Here is a 21460-nt window from a genome sequence, read left to right as displayed (position 1 = left end):
CAGCTGTTTGATCACTATCGGCTGGTTGATCTCTATCCGCTGTTTGATCCCTATCGGCTGTTTGATCACTATCGGCTAGTTGATCCCTATCGGCTGTCTGATCTTTATCGGCTGTTTGATCACTATCGGCTGTTTGATCACTATCGGCTGTTTGATCACTATCAGCTGTTTGATCACTATCAGCTGGTTGATCCTTATCAGCTGTCTGATCTCTATCGGCTGTTTGATCACTATCGGCTGTTTGATCACTATCGGCTGTCTGATCACTATCGGCTGTCTTATAACTATCGGCTGTCTGATCCCTATCGGCTGTTTGATCCCTATCAGCTGTCTGATCCCTATCGGCTGTTTGATCCCTATCGGCTGTCTGATCTCTATCGGCTGTCTGATCACTATCGGCTGTTTGATCACTATCGGCTGTCTGATCACTATCGGCTGTCTTATAACTATCGGCTGTCTGATCACTATCGGCTGTCTGATCCCTATCGGCTGTCTGATCCCTATCGGCTGTCTGATCACTATCGGCTGTCTGATCCCTATCGGTTGTTTGATCCCTATCGGCTGTCTGATCCCTATCGGCTGTCTGATCACTATCGGCTGTCTGATCCCTATCGGCTGTCTGATCACTATCGGCTGTCTGATCCCTATCGGCTGTCCTACAGTTGCACTTTTTATTATTTTCTAATAAAAGCTGTATGTATTTGCCATTAATCGTTGTTTACTTGTTTATATCCATAATTAATTTATCCCCGATTCCCTCATAAGAACAACTTTGAGGAATCCTGACCTGCTCTGTCCAGTAGCACATATTTATTTCACAGTCACACTGACTGAATCTTTGGCAGAAATAAGTTACTGTATTGATTTCAAATCATTGAATCGTATCGCTCTAGATGAGCCAAATATCCTCCTTGAATCGTATCGGAACCATGGAAATCGTATCGTAGTAAAAATGTTTCGTTCCACCCCTACTGGACATGGTTTGGTTTAAAACAATACTTTTTTTTTACGATCTTGGAGTAGATGTTTTAATGCCAGATAAAGCTGATAAGCTTCGAATGTCTGTCGTCATATTTTATGAAAAAATAATAATAACGAGAGCTGCACGCAGCTATGAAAGGGCCCTCGCCCCTGCTCGCGGGTCGGGGTTGCTGGCGGGACGCCGACCGACGCGGCCGGGCACCGCGAAACCGAAACTCTGACGAGCGCCACGACGCCTGCCGCAAGGCTCTATGACAAGCGGTTCACGAGTTATGAAGGGGGGCGTGGCTAATGTGTAGGGGGCGAGCATAACATTCACCAATGAAACAGGAACTCTCTGCTGAGTGATATGACACATCCCACAAGACTCTACGACAAACGGTTCATGAGATATGAAAGGGGGCGGGGCTAATGTGTAGGGGGCGGGCATAACATTTACCAATGAAACAGGAACTCTCTGCTGAGTGATATGACACTTCCCACAAGACTCTACTACAAACGGATCATGAGTTATGAAAGGGGGCGGGGCTAATGTGTAGGGGGCGGGGCTACCCTTAACGAATAAAACAGGAACTCTCTGCTGAGTGATATGACATCTCCCATAAGCCTGTACGACAAACGGTTCATGAGATATGAAAGGGGGCGGGGCTAACGTCTTGGGGCGGGGCTATGAGAATATTTTTTCATATACATGTCATCAGTACTGGAGCAACATCATACCTGAGAGATTTGGGGCAGATCGGACTATGTACAGTTGAGTTACAATAACTGGCGAATGGCTCAAAATGGCCGCCACGCCACGGTCCGCTCGTTAAGTGAACACTCACCATTTTAATAACTTTTCATCCTCAAGGTCTTGAGATGGTCCTGACCAAATATCAACTCGATATGATCAAATCTGTAGGAGGAGTTTGTTAAAGTACGCGGCCAATAAAACGCAAAAATTGGGAAAATCGTACATAAAATCCAATATGGCCGACTTTTAGGTGGGCGGGGCTAATGAAACCCAATGAGGAATATGTTTCAAATGATAATTTGGGGCAGATCGAACTCTGTACAGTTGAGTTAGGGTTAACCCACTCTCTGCTGAGTGATATGACACATCCCACAAGACTCTACTATAAACGGTTCATGAGATATGAAAGGGGGCGGGGCTAACGTCTTGGGGCGGGGCTATGAGTATATTTTTTCATATACATGTCATCAGTACTGGAGCAACATCATACCTGAGAGATTTGGGGCAGATCGGACTATGTACAGTTGAGTTACAATAACTGGCGAATGGCTCAAAATGGCCGCCACGCCACGGTCCGCTCGTTAAGTGAACTCTCACCATTTTAATAACTTTTCATCCTCAAGGTCTTGAGATGGTCCTGACCAAATTTCAAATCGATATGATCAAATCTGTAGGAGGAGTTCGTTAAAGTACGCGGCCAATAAAACGCAAAAATGACATAAAAATCCAATATGGCCGACTTCTGGGTGGGCGGGGCTAATGAAACCCAATGAGGAATATGTTTCAAATGATGAGTGGGATATGCATACCAAATTTCATGAATATCGTATCAACTTTGACAAAGTTAAAATTTCAACGCGTTAGGGGGCGCTATAGAGCCGGCTAAACACACACTGAGCCTAATGGCTATGCAGTTACATAAAGTTCACAGGTGTCTATCATTTTGCCAAATTTTATGAGATTCCGAGTACCTAAAGGTATGTTCAAAATCTGAAAGACATAAGGGGGCGCTAGAGAGCCAACATGCCACGCCCAAGCAAAATTTCACCACTAAAATTAAGTAATTACTAGTTTGGATGTGTGTGTAAAGTTTCATAAATTTTTGGGCATCCTAAAGTCTTCAAATATGCGTTCGTAAATTCTAAAATCACGCAGGAAGTCCAACATGGCTGACTTCCTGTTTGCCGAAGAAATCTCAAAATCATTTAATCCAGGTATGAGGGCGTGAGCAATGACATACTTGAATTTCGTGAAGATCGAAGAAACTTTCTCGGAAAAACTGCGTACGTTAGGGGGCGCTATGGAGCCCCCTGGAGACACCCGAGCCCAGTCACTCCAGAACATTGAATTTCCCACCAGTTCTGACGCATACTCCATTTTTCGTGAGTTTTGGGGATGGCTAAGGTCGTCAAAAACGCGATATTTCAGCAGAAAAAGAATAATAATCTGCAGAAAAACAATAGGTTCCTTGCACTTCGTGCCAGGACACCGTTGGGTCCTGGCACTTTCGTGCTCGGGCCCTAATAAAAATAATTCCTGCTAGGGATGCACCGATAACGATACCAGTATCGGGTCCGATACTGTTCTCATGTACTCGTACTCGCAAAACGGCTCCGATACTGCTTTACGGTGGTGCGCCTGACCCCGCTGGGCCGGGATCCCGCCTCATTGCGCCACAGGGTTTTGCTTGCACCCTCTGACTCGCGCGTGCGTTAGACTCCTTGGTCCGTGTTTCTAGAAGGGTCGGGTGGGTTGCCGACATCGCCGCAGACCCCTGGCACCTTTTACGTGGGGCAAGCCCCGATCTGGCGGCACGACGCGGTCGGGGCGCATTGAAAACAGTTCGCCCCGGTCGACAGTCACACCGGGAGCAGGGGGCTGTCGCTGGCGGGGAGAGAGGGCGCACGCAGCTAGCCCTTTGTCCCTTTGTCCACGGTGCGGCGAGGTCCGGGCGGGGAGCGATGTAAAGCTGCAGCCGCGAGCCACCTTCGCCCTGAGCCTTTCCAAGCTGACCTAGAGCCGGTGGCGGCGCACCGCCTCGTATGCCGTGTGTCGCTCACACCCTCCAGCTGGCTGTTAACGAGGGTCTTTTGGCACGGAGAAGTACTCGTCTCGGTACTCGGTATCAGCGAGTACCCAAATGCAAGTACTTGTACTCGGTCTGAAAAAAAGTGGTATCGGTGCATCCCTAGTTCCTGCCAATGATCCTGATATATTTGACTTCAGGACATCTCTGACTACATACATGCTGAAAATCAAACATTTTTACTGGATTCATTTAGAGATATTTCAAAGTAAAAGTCCCTAGAAGAGGATGATTATACTTGTTCCCTTCATGGTCTAGAGGTAAACAAGTTAACAACAATCAGAATAAATCACAATACTTAAAAATCACAATACATATCAAATAAGCACCAGAGTACGGTGATAGTACTGAATCAGGAGGATCGTCCAGCTCTAATAGTTCCTTTCCACCACTGAATAAATGTGAGTGTATGTACAGTCCATATACTGTACTCTTAAACCACCATCTGTCCTCCATAGACTCTCTCTATGGACTGGACTCAGTCTCAGGCCTACCTTCCAGGGGAGCCCTCTTGCGGAGAGCGAGCCTCTCCAGGCGGCGGTGTGTTTCAGCCAGACTGAAGAGGACACCGTAGGCGTACTGTCTGGCAGCACGGAACAGCAGCGAGGCAGGAGGCAGCTCAGAGTTACACTCATCCTCTATACACACCGGCATCTTCATCTCTCCCTGGGGGGGTGGGAGGACAGAGGGATTACAGGGAGGCTCTGATGGCGTTCACACGTTACATTAACCCTCGTTTTACCAGACAACAAAGATAGATCACACACCTGCAGAGACAATGAACCCTGAATGAGCTCTGGGTGAGTTTACCTTGGTCAATATGTGGTAGATCTGGGGGTACATCAGTCCTCGTCGGTGTCTGTGCTCGGCTACACGGAGAACCTCAGCACTGACCTGAAGTCAGAGATAAACACAGGAAACACGGTGACCCTGCAGCTCTGATCTGGTGTGAATGTGTGTTTTATGTTTTATCTGTCGTGGACACACACCTGAGGCAAAGGGGGCGTGGTGATGTCCATGTGACTCCGCGTCGCCATAGACAGCAGTGACGGAATGTGTGACGCGCTCCCGTTGCCTTGGGAACCGTTTCCAGAGGCCGAGCCCCCCCTTCCAGCAGGATCCTCCCACCGAGAGGGCTTGTCCGTCAGATGGCTGAGAGAAAGGGATTATGTGAGAGTTTTAGTCATCCTCTAACTCGCTCTTATGAAACTAGTCTGTGTTCGATGCTCGTTTTGTTTCAGTGGATTCAACAGTTCATTCAACAGTGGATGTGACATCCAGCTGCAATGGCTGCACTGCATTGTGGGAAAGGCTCATCTGATAATCACACTGGCTTCAGGGGGTTTCCTGATCAAGTTTACTGACCCCTAATGGGGTTACTGAGTCTAACCGGACCCGCTAACCCTGCTCCTCACAGGTGAATCCTGATCTATGAAACTATTCTATGACATCAGAGCAAAGAAGGACTGGACGTTGAACTGGACTCTGGCTGTGTGTAAACCTGGATATTAATATTTATCCGTGCAAGGTGAATGAAAACAGAAAGTATAGAGAGGATCCACCAGTGGGACCTGATTCTACTGACAGTAGAATACGTAGAACATTAGAGGAGTCTGATCTCCATCTGCAGCTGTGCAGCATTCAACTCATGATTTTGAATTTGAATGTCAAAGTGAATGAAGCTTCAAACTACTGAAGAACTAGACTAATGAGCCATCCGTCCATCTTCAACATGTTATCCGGGGTCGGGTCGCTGGGCCAACAGCTCCAGCAGGGGACCCCAAACTTCCCTTTCCCGGGCCACATTAACCAGCTCTGACTGGGGGATCCCGAGGCGTTCCCAGGCCAGTGTGGAGATATAATCTCTCCACCTAGTCCTGGGTCTTCCCCGTGGTCTCCTCCCAGCAGGTCGTGCCTGGAACACAGGGGGGCGTGGGGGGAGGCATCCTCACCAGATGCCCGAACCACCTCAGCTGGCTCCTTTCAACGCAAAGGAGTAGCGGCTCTACTCCGAGTCCCTCACGGATGACTTAGCTTCTCACCCTATCTCTAAGGGAGATGCCAGCCACCCTCCTGAGGAAACCCATTTCAGCCGCTTGTACCCGCAATCTAGTTCTTTGGTTCATGACCCATCCCTCATGACCACAGGTGAGAGGAGGAACGAAGACTGACCGGTAGATCTAGTTCTTTGGGTCATCACCCAGCCCTCATGACCACAGGTGAGAGGAGGAACGAAGACTGACCGGTAGATCTAGTTCTTTGGGTCATCACCCAGCCCTCATGACAATAGGTGAGAGTAGGAACGAAGACTGACCGGTAGATCGAGAGCTTTGCCTTGCGGTAAAGCGAATGCAATACCGCCCACCCCGCTGCTCCGATTCCCCCGGCCAATCTCACGTTCCATCGTCCCCTCACTCGCGAACAAGATTTAGAGGTGCTGATCTTCACCCCGGCCGCTTGACACTCGGCTGCCAACCAATCCAATGAGTGCTGAAGGTCACAGATCGATGATGCCACAAAACTTTAACTAGCAGCTGTTCAATGAGCATGTAGTGTGTGTTCCTGATGGCCGTCGCTGTACGCTGAGCTCAGCTCTCCTTGTGATTAAACATGAGTTATTTGAAGTGCTCTGCTCCACCTAAAATGACTAAATCCCCTTTAACTTGAATATAATGAGGCAGATAGAAGCGTGATGGAGTAAACATGACTTTACGGTCGCTGCGTCTTACTTGGCGTTGCTGTCGTTGGGTTCGTCTCCATCTGATGACGATGAGGGAGACGGAGAGGGGACAGACTGAGCGGCGGTGTGATGATTGGGTAATCTGTTCCCCCCCTGAGTGGAATCATATGGAGCCGACCAATCAGTGAAGCCCATCTTGCCCGTCAGCGAATCGTTGCAGTCTTGGGACGGCGGCGGGTTCTGGAACAGAGGGGTGGAGCCGGGTCCGTATGGAGCATTCTGATAGGGTGGCTTTAACCCTGGAACCTGGGGAGGAGGGAACTGTGATCGGAGGAGAGAAGAGGAACAGAAGAAAGGAGAGGTGTTGAAGAAGGAGAGAGAGGAGGGAGGAGTGAACTAATACTGTCCTATTCAAACCAGAAGTATCTAATGGAGGATCTGTGATGAAGGACTGAACCCTCCTCTTCCTCTAAAGGAGCACATTAATCCACCCTGCTGCATGTAGAGAACAGATGACACTCACATATCAGAGGAACAGTCGACAATCTACCTGATTCTTTCCAGGCTGCATCGGTCCCATGTGTCCAGGTGGTCCCCCGAATCCAAACCCAGGTACTGAAACAAAACAAGGATGCAAATGAACATTTTCTTCACATAAATATATCAGCAGTGAGTCAGTGATTACATCCTAAAGCTGAGACCATCCACCCATCTCCTGATTCTATACTATCACCATACCTGGGTGCAGATTCAATATGTATTCTGATTGTTAACTTGTTGACCTCTAGACCATGAAGGGAACAAGATGAATCAGACACTTCTAGGGACTTTTACTTTGTAAAATCTTGAAATGAATCCCGTAAAAATGTTTGATTTTCAGCATGTATGTAGTCAGAGATGTCCTGAAGTCAAATAGATCAGGATCATTGTCAGGAATTATTGATTACATTTATTATCCAGCAACCCAGAAATCAAAGCATAAAAACATTTCCCTCACAGATTAGTGGGATTTTCTTTTTAATCTATAAGGGCCATGTAATGTTTTATACTTCTGGTGAATATAATCCATCAGTCTGATTTCCATAGATGTATTTAGTATCTACAGTTCCCTTTGTTAACACCTTATTTTGAAAAGCGGACGTAGTCCCACGTGTCTACTTCCTCTAACTTCTCCAAGGTGGTCTCTAGCTCTCCCGTCAGCTCCGTTCTCTTTATCCATCCATGGTCAGCTCCATCGGGGCCGTTTCAATGCATTTGAGGGCGTTTTCACACCTGTAGTTCGTTTTTCTCTGGTCTGAATCAGGGACCAAATTGTTACCGTGCTGCATGTTGCCTCAAGTTTGGTTTGTGTTCACACGGCAGCATTTACAAGCCGACCAAAATTTTGGTGCGCAAAGAAACTGTTCTCTGATTGGTCAGAATTTCCAAGCTGGAAAACTCCCGGAAGTAAACAAAGAAGAGCAGACTTCCAGAACGCAACAACTACGCGGCTTGATCTCGGCCCTGGTCATCTTTTTTTTTTTACCTCGTAGCAATTTTTCACTCAATGTATTGATGCACCGCCAAAGGCGCAGATCAAGACTTACGGAGGACGGAGGACAGAGGACGGACTACTACAGACTACTACAGACTACTGGTTCTTGTTTCCTACTCACAGATGAAGGAGGAGGGCCCCATGTTGGGCGAGCGAGGTTTGGAGGCAGCTGAAAAATACTCCACAGCTTTCTTGAATCGCTCCACTTTGTCCTCCATACGAGACTAGAAAGGAAGGAAACAGAGCATCGTGATGACCTTATGATGACCTCATAACCTGCTGGGATGATGACTGATGGATGCACACATCTGGTGCCGAGTTATCCCCCAGTCAGACCAACGAGGGATCTGGAACAAACTGGTAATGGAGCTGGAAATGTTAGTCATCGGTAACATGGGTTTTATTATGACCGTGTTACCACAGGTAGCATTATTTACTACAGGATCAGTTATAATAATAATATTAATATAATAAGAATATAACTGACTTCATTTTAGATCCACATCAGTAAAATACCGGAAGTTCTTAAAGCATAATAAGGATGGGAATATTCTTTTTTCTTATAGTCAAGGAATCCTTAAATAACCAACGTGTTAGTCTCTCGGCTACAGACACATTCCTTCCTACTGGAACTTTAACGGGTCACATGCATACTGTTTTTTTGTTTTTGAATGCTAAATAATGTCCTAAAACAGCCGGTCACCGTGCCGACCGGTTCCTCTGCACCACCCGTCTCCCTCCACGAGGAACCCTGGCAAAAGGGGCGCCGTTCATCTGAATGCATGCTGGCGCTGCCGAGCCGGCCAAAAACTGCAACGGAGCCGATAGATAGTGAAGCGGTCCGTTTCATTACTTTGTATTCATGTAATAAAAATGTCAATCAGATGGTGATCTGCAGGAGAAATGATGCACCACAACAAAGACTCAGTTCTAACTAGGGATGCTCATTTTGAAAAACGTTCTTAACCGATAACCGACCCTCGTTAACCGATTATTAACCGTTAACCAACAAGATTTGTGCCTCGCATGCAGCGGTGTACCAGCTGCAGGAGCACAACAGATATTCGTTATATACCCCCCAGTTCACCGTCCGGGAGCGTTAACTTAGCAGCTACGATGCTGCCTGTAGTGTCATGGACATGCAGCCACTTTCCCAGTAAAAGTCTCCAGCACACATTTAGTTTAGTTTAGCAGGTAGTCAGCTGTGTCTCTGCCCGGCATAACTTTAGCGAGTGTCCAACAATGTGTGTTTGTGCTACGTTAGCAGCTCTAGCATTGCCGGAGGGTTAACCTTCAACTAACTGTTTCATCAGGTAAAATTTGATCCAGTTATAGATTCAACAGCGTCTGATAAAATGTGACTGAACCTGCTCCATCACAAACATGACAGGAGACCACATTTACTCTTTTATAAATCTTCTTATGTTCATCTTTTACGTGTAATAAATATTGCAGCAGCTTTTTTTCTGATGAACTGGAACTAGATAATCCTTTATATAGATTTATATATAAAGTGTGGAGCACTTCTCTGGTTTAACTTGGATGTGAGAGGAAGTGCAGATGCTGACTCAGGGTCTGGTGTCAGCAGTGATGACCTATTTAACCATCAGCAACACTCAGAGATGGATTCATATGAAACCCGATAAAGAGGGCCGTAGAGATGTCACCGTACCACAGATTCAGTAGTTGATACAAACACCAGTGAAATTACACGATTCTCGACACCAGAAAACCAAAACAGTAACTCTGACATAATCAACATCTACTCCTTTACTCAAGTTTGGAAGGTACACTGATCATATCTCCCTCTCTGCCAAAACATCTCCTTCATACGGCTGGATTCACCAAAAAAAATACATTTTACAAGATTACACTCTAACACATCATGATCATGTTCGACTAGTATTCATTTTCACTGAGTGGAGCCTGATCGCATCATGCTGTAAATCAATGGCACCCGAGAGCTAGCTGGCGTTAGCTGTTAGCAGCCAGTAAGCAGCACAGGCCTGCACAGGGCTAACAGCTAACGTTAGCGCTCTTCCTGCCGATTTCAACACAGATTTGTTGTTCACGATTGTGACGTCATCAGAGAAAGATACGGTGGGTCGATAGTGACTTTAAAGCGGCAGTAGGCAGAAAGGTTTTTGCATCATTGGTCAAAAATCCCATAATAACCTTTCAGCATATTGTAATTCAAGTGTTCTGAGAGAAAACTAGACTCCTGCTCCTCCTCATGGCTCTGTTTTCAGGCTTTAGAACATCTAGCCCGTGACGGGAGACTTTGACCAATCACAGGTCATTTCAGAGAGAGAGAGCGTTCCTATTGGCTGAGCTCCGGCTGGTGGGCGGGGCTTGGTATTTCCTCAACTTGATCTCAACATGGCTGCCGGGTCACAAACTTTCTCATGTTACAGCTAAACCGTGCACTACCAGATGATCCTGAGAACATGTGAGGCAAGAAATAGACATTACAGTAACAGGATATTGATTCAGATCTGATCAGCGCTGCCTAGTTTGACCGATTGATCGGAGTGATTGACAGCTGCTCAGAGACGGCAGACTCCAGATCGGCTCTGATTGGTTATTTTCCTTTGGTCTGTGAACTCTTGAAGATGCCGTTAGGAGCACCGGAGGACACCAAGAAACATGATTTTGTCAGATTATCTGTCTCATGTACTACTGTCAGGATATAGCGACCGTTTAATAAAAATAATTTTTTTTTATAATATTTGCTCCGTTTCTACCCACTGCTGCTTTAATGCGTCCCAACACACGTTTCCAATCGTCCCCAGACAACGGGACAGCGTTGGTCTCGCTCCGTGACGGTACCTACAGTACCTGCGGTTCTGTAGAAAAGCGAGTACCGTCACATTTTCAGAATTGGTACGGGTTCTGGTACCATTCCTACTAAGCGGTAATAATCACTGACCCACCTGTGACTGTTTGAAGACATCTCTGGCGATGGCGTCGAGGTTTCCCAGGTCTTTGATGGAGGAGACGTACTCGGAGACGGCCTTGATCACCACCTCGCAGGGCGGCAGCACCAGCTGATGGGCTCGCACCTGAGACAGCACCAGAAAAAAGGTTCTAATCCACATATAGAGACCCGGTCGGGTGGCGAGTAGCAGCAGGAGGATATTTAACCGGTATTCATTGTTTTATTTAACTGAAGCAAACAGAAATGATTGTGCTGCTGCGTTACTAGACAGCGGATCAATGAGATGTATACAGTATGTTACGTTACGTTACGTTATCAAGGCAGACTGGAGGTTGTCTAGTTTAAAAAGCATTAAAGCCAAACCAACATACCGGCTGACTCTGATAGTTATGGTCACTCAAATTACAGGTTGATGGTCTTTTATAGATTCTGACATTATTGTTCCATTAACAAAGATGATAACAGTACGGATGCATGTGTGCCATATTTTTACATATAACCTAATATGTTTTAATTTCACCATTAAAATGAAACAAGAAAATATCATTCAGTTCTGAACAGTGAGTTACATCTGGTTATCCAAACATTCTCTCGCAGCCACATTTGAAGAACTGGAGCGATAATCAGACGATTATTATTATTATTATCATCATCATCATCTATTACTTCAGGCTGTCTCACTAAATAAACTGCATCTGATTTCTGCTGGTGTGGCTCACAGCCGAGTTAAACATTTAACTCTTCTGTTCAGGCCGTCGGTTAGCGTCCGTCTGGTTTATTCGGTGCGTCCTCACCGTCGGCTCTAGTCTGAGCGTGTCGGAGGTTTAAGCCGGTCGGTGAGAGAAATCACTCTGATTGGCTGCTCAGCTTCAACCAATCAGTGCACGAGAAGAGAAACGGAAGTGTGGAAAGCCAACGAGTAAAATCAAGAGGACACAGAAAACTCTTCTCATTGTTCATCTTCATCTCATCTGATGGTTCCAACACACGGATGTTTTCACATGAACATCTGGAATGAAGCTGAGTGGTGAGAGAGAGTGTTGTGAAAATGGTTCATGTACGCATCATAACAACGGCTTGTATATCTCGCTCTTCTAGGCTCGTCGCGGTGGTCGGTATTACACAGTGGTTGGGCACATACCGATTACATTATGTACCCACTGCACATTTCACAATAAAAGCCTTTGATTGATGGGAAAGCATTATGCCCCTAAACCACTGAAAAGATTTTATTGTGAAAGACACGGACGCTTTTCAGTTTAAAATAATAATATACTTAGAAAGTAAAGGTCTGCTGCCTTTGACATGTGAGATAAACCCAGGTTCACTGTTTGACTTGTTCCAGTATTACGTGATTCTTAGAGCTCATGTTCTCAGAGTAAGCTGTGGTTGTGCGTACTGCACATACTAATAATAAGAATAATAATGATAATCTGGTACCTTGAGAGAAGCTAGTGGGTGTTCTGGTCCCAGCAGACTCCAGTGGAAGGCAGCCAGGTCCTCATCAGGCAGAATATGATTTCCTGCGAGACAGAAACTCTTTAAGATGTTTGCTGCATCAACGAAGAAGGACGACTGACTAAGACGGGAGCCAGAAATACAACTCAGGAGTCTGAGTGTGCTTCAGTGCTTCAGTAAGAGAACTGTTGGAGTACATGTTTGGATAAGTGTGTGTACACGCTGTGGTGTGTGTGCGCATAATGACCAACCTGGAGACCTCAAATAAAAGGGAGGATTTCTAACCCACAGTGGGGGGGTCTGGTGGTCTGGGGGTCTGGAAGGTCTGGGGGTCGTCCCCCAGAAACAGTAGAGCTTCAGAGACTTTGTTTCCTCCATTCTTGTGACTTTATGAACTAAATAATAAGTTCACTGCAGCAGCATTTTATGTTAAACTTTAGATTTGACCTTTAACTCCCAGGAAAGAGACCAGAATAATTCTCTCCTCTGGTGTGAACTTGGCGTGTGAATCTCTGGAATCAACTAGTATTCATTTGTTTTTATTAATTTTTGCTCCTGCTTGAGTATTTCTTTCTCTTAGTTCCCTCGATCTCTCACTCACTGAAGGTCCTTTCAGACACAACGAGACAACGCCACCACTGACCTCTGAAACACGTTGATTTCTAACGGCTAGCGCAGCAACACGACGGCTTTTCACTGCATCGAGCAAAGCCCGACTTTGGGGGCTGCACGCTGTGGCGAGCAGCTTAAACATGAGCTCAAACTGCTCTGTGTCGCCAGCATATACTGCTCTCTTCCTGTTGGTGTAGCTCTGTTTATAGTCCGGGTGGAAACAGTAGAGATTATACACACTGTTCACTTCCAGAAACAGACTGAGATAACGCAAAGGAAAAAAAGTGTGAAAATTTGTCATAAATCTGGAGAAATGTGACTCCGGGAGGAAACCGGGAGTGGCCATGAAAATCATGAGGGTTGGCAGTAGGGATGATCATTTTGAGAGAAAAAAAATGAATCGATAACCGACCCTCATTAACCGATTATTAACCGTTAACCGACAAGATTTGTGCCTCATGCCAGCTGCAGTGTAGGAGCACAACAGACAATTGAGTCCCCAGTTCACCGTCCGGGAGCATTAACTTAGCAGCTACAATGCTGCGTTCACTGTCTCCAGTTCACCGCCCGGGAGCGTTAACTTAGCAGCTACGATGCTGCGTTCACTGTCTCCAGTTCACCGCCCGGGAGCGTTAACTTAGCAGCTACGATGCTGCGTTCACTGTCTCCAGTTCACCGCCCGGGAGCGTTAACTTAGCAGCTACGATGCTGCGTTCACTGTCTCCAGTTCACCGTCCGGGAGCGTTAACTTAGCAGCTACGATGCTGCGTGTAGTGTCGCGGACATGCAGCCACTTTCCAACTAAAAGTCTCCACCGCACATTTAGTTTAGTTTAGCAGGTTGTCAGCTGTGTGTCTGCCCGGATTAACTTTAGCGAGTGTCCAACAACAGTGTGTGTGTTTGTGCTACGTTAGCAGCTCTAGCATTGCCGGAGGCTTCTTGCTCGCCGCCGCCGCCACACACATACAGTCTGTCAGCGTGACGTAACTTTGACGAGTGTCTGTGTGTGTGTTGGCGGTGAGTGTGAGGTTGTTGGTGGCGTTCTAGCTGTGATCGTAGGTGTAGCAGTGTGTGTACAGTTTATTTGTCGGTGAATAAATGCTATGAAACTACAACTCCTCCACTCCGCTCAAGAGAGCCGGAGAGACCGGAGTCGACTTCCTGTATCCTGCAACTCCGGCTCTGCCTCTTAAGGTGGACTGTTAAGGTGGACCAGCTTTTCTCCTTAAAGTGACGAGCCGCTCCTCTGAGCCGCTCAGCTTTTGAGTTAATTATTAACATTTCTTTTAACCGTTTTAACCGATAGCGTTAATCGGTTAAAATGCTTAATGTGGGTTAGCGGTTAAACGGTTAATTATGGACATCCCTAGTTGGCAGGTATGTGTGCTTCAGTGATAGAGCTGTTTGATTTGGTGTATTTCTGTGGTGTTGGTGTGTGTGTGTGTGTGTGTGTGTGTGTGTGTGTGTGTGTGTGTGTGTGTGTGTGTGTGTGTGTGCTGCTGTTTACCCAGCAGAGCAGCGAAGCAGGGCAGGTGTTGTGTCTTCAGCCCTAGCTGCCTGGCGGCCTCAGACAGCAGGTACTGGTGCGTGGTCAGGTTCTTGCCGTTCCAGCTCAGTTTGAGGGCGTGCGACGAGAAGTAGGCGGGTACATTGCAGAGGGCGAACTCAGAATCCTGAGCGATCAGGCCAGCGAATCCAAAGTCCCTGTAGAGAGACAGCACTTCCTGGTGGTGGTCCTCCAGAGTCTGGACAACCTGTGGACGCAGAGAGGACAAACTCAGTCTGCTGAAACACACCAGCTCTCTGACTGGAGCTGGAAACGGTTCACAACCTGCTCAGCTAGCATGCTAACTGATCAGCTATCATGCTAACAGTCACTGCAATACACTCAATATAGGATGAGGCTGGAGGTCACAGAAAGATACCACACCAACACAATACTAAAAAAAACACCTCTGTGGTAAATCTGTGTCGCACCCATCACGTGATACGTGGACCTCGCTCCAGAACACACTCATGCAGAACCCAACTGGTATGCACGGTGATGCCAGAGAGAGCGAGCAGGAGAGCATCACCACTCTGCCAGGGTGGTTGTGTTCATCTCGTTAAACAACGTCAGTGTTAATCAGGTTGAAAACTAAATAATTACACTCAGTTACTTCATTAAAAATCTACTTAATGGGCGGCTGGTTAGCTCAGTCGGTAGAGCGAGCGCCCATGTATCGCCAAGGCGCCGTCCTAGCAGCGGTGGACCCGGGTTCGAATCCGGCCTGTGGTCCTTTCCGCATGTCATTTCTCTCTCTCCCCCTTTCCAACACTCTATCCACTGTCCTATCAATAAAATACTTAAAAATCACCCCAAAAAAAAAATCTACTTAATGAGCTGATAATCAAATCTCTGTCTCCAGATGAAGCGATGTGGAGCAGTGATGTAAAGATGATTGAGAGGAAACTGTCTCACGACTTGTTCAAAGTTCTGGTGTCTCTCCTCACCAATGATGAAACTGAAACTAATAATAATCAGGAGACACACACCTGGTAGGAAGAACCAGGAAACACCAGGAGAAACACACCTGATAGGAACAACCAGGAGAAACACACCTGGTAGGAACAACCAGGAGAAACACACCTGGCAGGAACAACTAGGAGAAACACACCTGGTTGGAAGAACCAGGAGACACACCTGGTAGAACCAGGAAACACACCCGGTAGGAAGAACCAGGAGACACACCTGGGAGCTGAGTAATGATGCTGCTCACACACAACCAACCAACCAATCAGGGAGCAGCTCAGTGTGCTACCATGGTACACTATGGTACTATGTTCTCTCTAATACTACTAGGTAAATTGGTACGGTGTTCTCTCTAATACTACCATGGTACAGTGGTACTGTGTTCTCTCTAATACTACCATGGTACACTATGGTTCTCTCTAATACTACCATGGTACATTGGTACTCTGTTCTCTCTAATACTACCATGGTACATTAGTACTGTGTTCTCTCTAATATTACCATGGTACACTATGGCACTGTGTTCTCTCTAATACTACCATGGTACACTATGGTACTATTTTCTCTCTAATACTACCATGGTACACTATGGTACTATGTTCTCTCTAATACTACCATGGTACACTATGGTACTGTGTTCTCTCTAATACTACCATGGTACACTATGGTACTGTGTTCTCTCTAATACTACCATGGTACACTATGGTACTGTGTTCTCTCTAATACTACCATGGTACATTGGTACTGTGTTCTCTCTAATATTACCATGGTACACTATGGTACTGTGTTCTCTCTAATACTACCATGGTACACTATGGTACTGTGTTCTCTCTAATACTACCATGGTACACTATGGTACTGTGTTCTCTCTAATACTAGCATGGTACACTATGGTACTGTGTTATAATACTAGCATGGTACACTATGGTACTGTGTTATAACACTAGCATGGTACACTATGGTACTGTGTTCTAATACTAGCATGGTACACTATGGTACTGTGTTCTCTCTAATACTAGCATGGTACACTATGGTACTGTGTTCTAATACTAGCATGGTACACTATATACTGTGTTCTCTCTAATACTAGCATGGTACACTATGGTACTGTGTTCTCTCTAATACTAGCATGGTACACTATGGTACTGTGTTCTAATACTACCATGGTACACTATGGTACTGTGTTCTAATACTAGCATGGTACACTATGGTACTGTGTTCTAATACTAGCATGGTACACTATGGTACTGTGTTCTAATACTAGCATGGTACACTATGGTACTGTGTTCTAATACTACCATGGTACACTATGGTACTGTGTTCTAACACTACCATGGTACACTATGGTACTGTGTTCTAACACTACCATGGTACACTATGGTACTGTGTTATAATACTACCATGGTACACTATGGTACTGTGTTCTAATACTAGCATGGTACACTATGGTACTGTGTTCTCTCTAATACTAGCATGGTACACTATGGTACTGTGTTCTCTCTAATACTAGCATGGTACACTATGGTACTGTGTTCTAATACTAGCATGGTACACTATGGTACTGTGTTCTCTCTAATACTAGCATGGTACACTATGGTACTGTGTTCTAATACTAGCATGGTACACTATGGTACTGTGTTCTCTCTAATACTAGCATGGTACACTATGGTACTGTGTTCTAATACTAGCATGGTACACTATGGTACTGTGTTCTCTCTAATACTAGCATGGTACACTATGGTACTGTGTTCTCTCTAATACTAGCATGGTACACTATGGTACTGTGTTCTAATACTAGCATGGTACACTATGGTACTGTGTTCTAATACTAGCATGGTACACTATGGTACTGTGTTCTAATACTAGCATGGTACACTATGGTACTGTGTTCTCTCTAATACTAGCATGGTACACTATGGTACTGTGTTCTAATACTAGCATGGTACACTATGGTACTGTGTTCTCTCTAATACTAGCATGGTACACTATGGTACTGTGTTCTCTCTAATACTAGCATGGTACACTATGGTACTGTGTTCTAATACTACCATGGTACACTATGGTACTGTGTTCTAATACTAGCATGGTACACTATGGTACTGTGTTCTAATACTAGCATGGTACACTATGGTACTGTGTTCTAATACTAGCATGGTACACTATGGTACTGTGTTCTAACACTACCATGGTACACTATGGTACTGTGTTCTAACACTACCATGGTACACTATGGTACTGTGTTATAATACTAGCATGGTACACTATGGTACTGTGTTCTAACACTAGCATGGTACACTATGGTACTGTGTTCTAACACTAGCATGGTACACTATGGTACTGTGTTCTAACACTAGCATGGTACACTATGGTACTGTGTTATAATACTAGCATGGTACACTATGGTACTGTGTTATAATACTAGCATGGTACACTATGGTACTGTGTTCTAACACTAGCATGGTACACTATGGTACTGTGTTCTAACACTAGCATGGTACACTATGGTACTGTGTTCTAACACTACCATGGTACACTATGGTACTGTGTTCTAACACTACCATGGTACACTATGGTACTGTGTTATAATACTAGCATGCCAGCAGATGAACAGCTGACAGAGACTACAGGAGGTGAAGCTGACAGTCATTAATGACAGACCTTCTACACCACGTTATGAGTCACATTTCATAAGATATTTTTTACCCCATAATAGTAGAGTAACACAGATACAGTATATCCACCTACTGTACTTTATACTACAATAAAATAATAGAGTTACACAGATTATTTAGCGCTTATTTGGCAGCCATTTGAAAAAATGGCTGCCCTGGCTCCCAGGGGCCAAATTTGCAGCGCCCCGATATCTATATATTTTCATAACATATAAACCTACATCTCTGCAAAATGTCATGCTTTTATTGCAAAATGCACAATTGTTATGCTGAACACATGAAAAAACTGTTTTTATTTTAGTACAAGTATTTTCTCAATCAATAGACTAATATATATAAATAGTCTCTATCCATAATAATATATAACGTATATATAACATAATACTATATCCACTCAGCAGTCCTTCTACACTGTATGAGGTTCATTGAGTTCATGTTATGTAATATATAGACTAGCTAGACGAGGTCACGCTGTACAATACATGCTGCTCTAATGCAGACTGCCAACTACAGGGCATACAGGGCAAACAGGGCAAACTACAGGGCCAACTACAGGGTCAACTACAGGGTCAACTACAGGGTCAACTACAGGGTCAACTACAGGGACAACTACAGGGACAACTACAGGGACAACTACAGGGACAACTACAGGGACAACTACAGGGCATACAGGGCATACAGGGCATACAGGGCAAACTACAGGGCCGACTACAGGGACATCTACAGGCCCAAATACAGGGCTAACTTCAGGGACATCTATAGGGCCATCTACAGGGACAACTTCAGGGACATCTACAGGGCCATCTACGGGGACAACTACAGGGACAACTACGGGGCCAACTACAGGGCCAGCTACAGGGACATCTATAGGGCATACAGGGCGATCTACAGGGCCAACTACAGGGTCAACTACAGGGCATACAGGGCCAACTACAGGGTCAACTACAGGGCATACACGGCCAGCTACAGGGCCAACTACAGGGACATCTACAGGGACAACTACAGGGCATACAAGGCCAACTACAGGGCCATCTATAGGGCATACAGGGCCAACTACAGGGCCATCTACAGGGCATACAGGGCCAACTACAGGGCCAACTACAGGGACATCTACAGGGACAACTACAGGGCATACAAGGCCAACTACAGGGCCATCTATAGGGCATACAGGGCCAACTACAGGGCCATCTATAGGGCATACAGGGCCAACTACAGGGCCAACTACAGGGACATCTACAGGGACAACTACAGGGCATACAAGGCCAACTACAGGGCCATCTATAGGGCATACAGGGCCAACTACAGGGCCATCTACAGGGCATACAGGGCCAACTACAGGGCATACAGGGCCAACTACAGGGCCATCTATAGGGCATACAGGGCCAACTACAGGGACATCTACAGGGCATACAGGGCCAACTACAGGGCCATCTATAGGGCATACAGGGCCAACTACAGGGCCAACTACAGGGACATCTACAGGGCATACAGGGCCAACTACAGGGCCATCTATAGGGCATACAGGGCCAACTACAGGGCCAACTACAGGGACATCTACAGGGCATACAGGGCCAACTACAGGCATCACACATAGAAATCACACTGCTGGATCACATCAGCTCGGCTCTGTATTCATGTATTTATGTATAATATTGAGGAGCACAGCTCCAGGTTGACCCGTGCCAGTGGTTAGACCTAGTAGATGCTCCCACACTAGAAGGAGTTGAACCCGTGCTGGATGATGTAAGCTGCTAAATGGGCGTGCACGTGTTAAATGCACAGCACGCCATAACACCACAATAAGACAAAGTTCACACAGCCACGATCAGGCATTGCTCACCCGCACTCTGAAGCGGAACATGGCGAGGCGGACGCAGTGGCTGAGGCAGGCCGGAGGCAGGAACCATGCCCGGGGAGGCGGGGTGGCCTTGCTGCCGACGTGGTTCACGATCAGCTGGGCCGTCTGTCTCTGGCCCTGGGCCCGCCGCGCCCACTCGGGCCAGCGCTCCTTCCCCAGGGTCCCGTTGAAAACCACGACCAGCTCCAGGCCGCCCTGGTACAGGCAGGCCTGGGACAGGGCGGCCAGGTAGCCCAGCATGGCGTTCCACTCGCCCCCGCACACCCAGTCCGTCTGGTAGCCGCCGTACAGGCGCTGCAGGCCGGAGTCCGCGTCGATGAGGATCCTGGCCGGCGGGGGCGGGGGAGGCATGGGCCCGGGGTGATGAGGGTGGTGGTGTGGGTGGTGTGGGTGGTGGTGGTGAGGGGGCTGGCGGGCCGCGGTCCGGGCGAGCTTCAGGAGGTCCACCGGGACGGCGGCCCCGGGGCACCGCTTCTCTAGATACTCCTGGAAACCCTGCACTCCCATGACGGTGTTGTTGAGCCGGTGCGTCTGGCCGGGAGCGGGCTCTGAGTAGGTTCTGTACGCCGTGATGAGGTGTGATGTGGGGCGAGACCGGAGCTAGCTGTGCACTGGAGGCAAGCTAACTGGTCTCCGCGGTAGTGACTAACTGGATCTAGTTAACCTGCAAAACAACCTGTATGCCGCCCACTCTAATGAAATGAGGCACCGTGCACTGTGTACACGTGTGTCAGCTGTCGGTACTTATCCCGAGATATCCGACTGTCTCAGTTGTGGTCGTGGCTGCTCGGTTTAGTGTCCATCCCTGTGGGGTTCTGGTGAGATGCCAGCAAGGCCGGTGGAGCTACCTACTACCAGAACAAGTTCAACACGTTTCCTGCTCCCATAATCTGGCTCCAACACCACCAGCTTCAACCATGCAGTCAGCAGCAGATAACGGCGCTGCAGAGAGGAGCTGGATATTAGTGAAACAAGCCAATAAAAAGCAGATCCTGCTGGTTTGTGCTCATGAAGCAGAGTCAGTACTGCGCATTAGTTAGCAGCCTCCAGGCTGGACATCATGTTAAACTGTTAAACCGAGCAGCCTGCAAACCCGACAGCTCAAATATGAGACATCTACTCTGCACCTCCTCAGACTAGTCTCCACACACCTGTACCGGCAGCTGGGTGGCTGGAAGGAGTCACACTATCAATTAAAACAAACTAACGAGATCACTGTGTGTGTGTGTGTGGCTAGCCCTGCTAACGTTAGCTGCTAGATGCTAACTGTTAGCCGTTAGCTGCTAGCCGCTAGGTGCTAACTGTAAGCCTTTAGCCGTTAGCTGCTAACTGTTAGCCGTTAGCTGCTAACTGTTAGCCGCTAGCTGCTAGCTGCTAGATGCTAACAGGTCCC

General features: G+C 46.8%; 1 protein-coding gene across 1 annotated transcript in view; it reads right to left on the bottom strand.

Moving 5' to 3' along the window:
• fam120c (family with sequence similarity 120 member C) overlaps positions 1-21460 on the bottom strand; it is a 34889-nt gene that overhangs the window by 13203 nt on the left and 226 nt on the right. Inside the window, exons 1-10 of the mRNA XM_074645235.1 lie at positions 20050-21460; positions 14533-14779; positions 12396-12478; positions 10951-11079; positions 8139-8241; positions 7034-7098; positions 6533-6804; positions 4793-4955; positions 4614-4697; positions 4298-4469 (exon numbers count right to left, since the gene is read on the bottom strand). The exon at positions 20050-21460 is cut by the window's right edge and continues 226 nt beyond it. Of these exons, the coding sequence (XP_074501336.1) occupies positions 4298-4469; positions 4614-4697; positions 4793-4955; positions 6533-6804; positions 7034-7098; positions 8139-8241; positions 10951-11079; positions 12396-12478; positions 14533-14779; positions 20050-20574 (1843 nt within the window). The 5' untranslated portion in view covers positions 20575-21460. The remainder of the gene's footprint in view (positions 1-4297; positions 4470-4613; positions 4698-4792; positions 4956-6532; positions 6805-7033; positions 7099-8138; positions 8242-10950; positions 11080-12395; positions 12479-14532; positions 14780-20049) is intronic.

Source organism: Sebastes fasciatus, chromosome 8 (assembly GCF_043250625.1).
Source record: "Sebastes fasciatus isolate fSebFas1 chromosome 8, fSebFas1.pri, whole genome shotgun sequence".
NCBI lineage: Eukaryota > Metazoa > Chordata > Actinopteri > Perciformes > Sebastidae > Sebastes > Sebastes fasciatus.
This window is presented reverse-complemented; position numbering and strand designations above follow the sequence as displayed.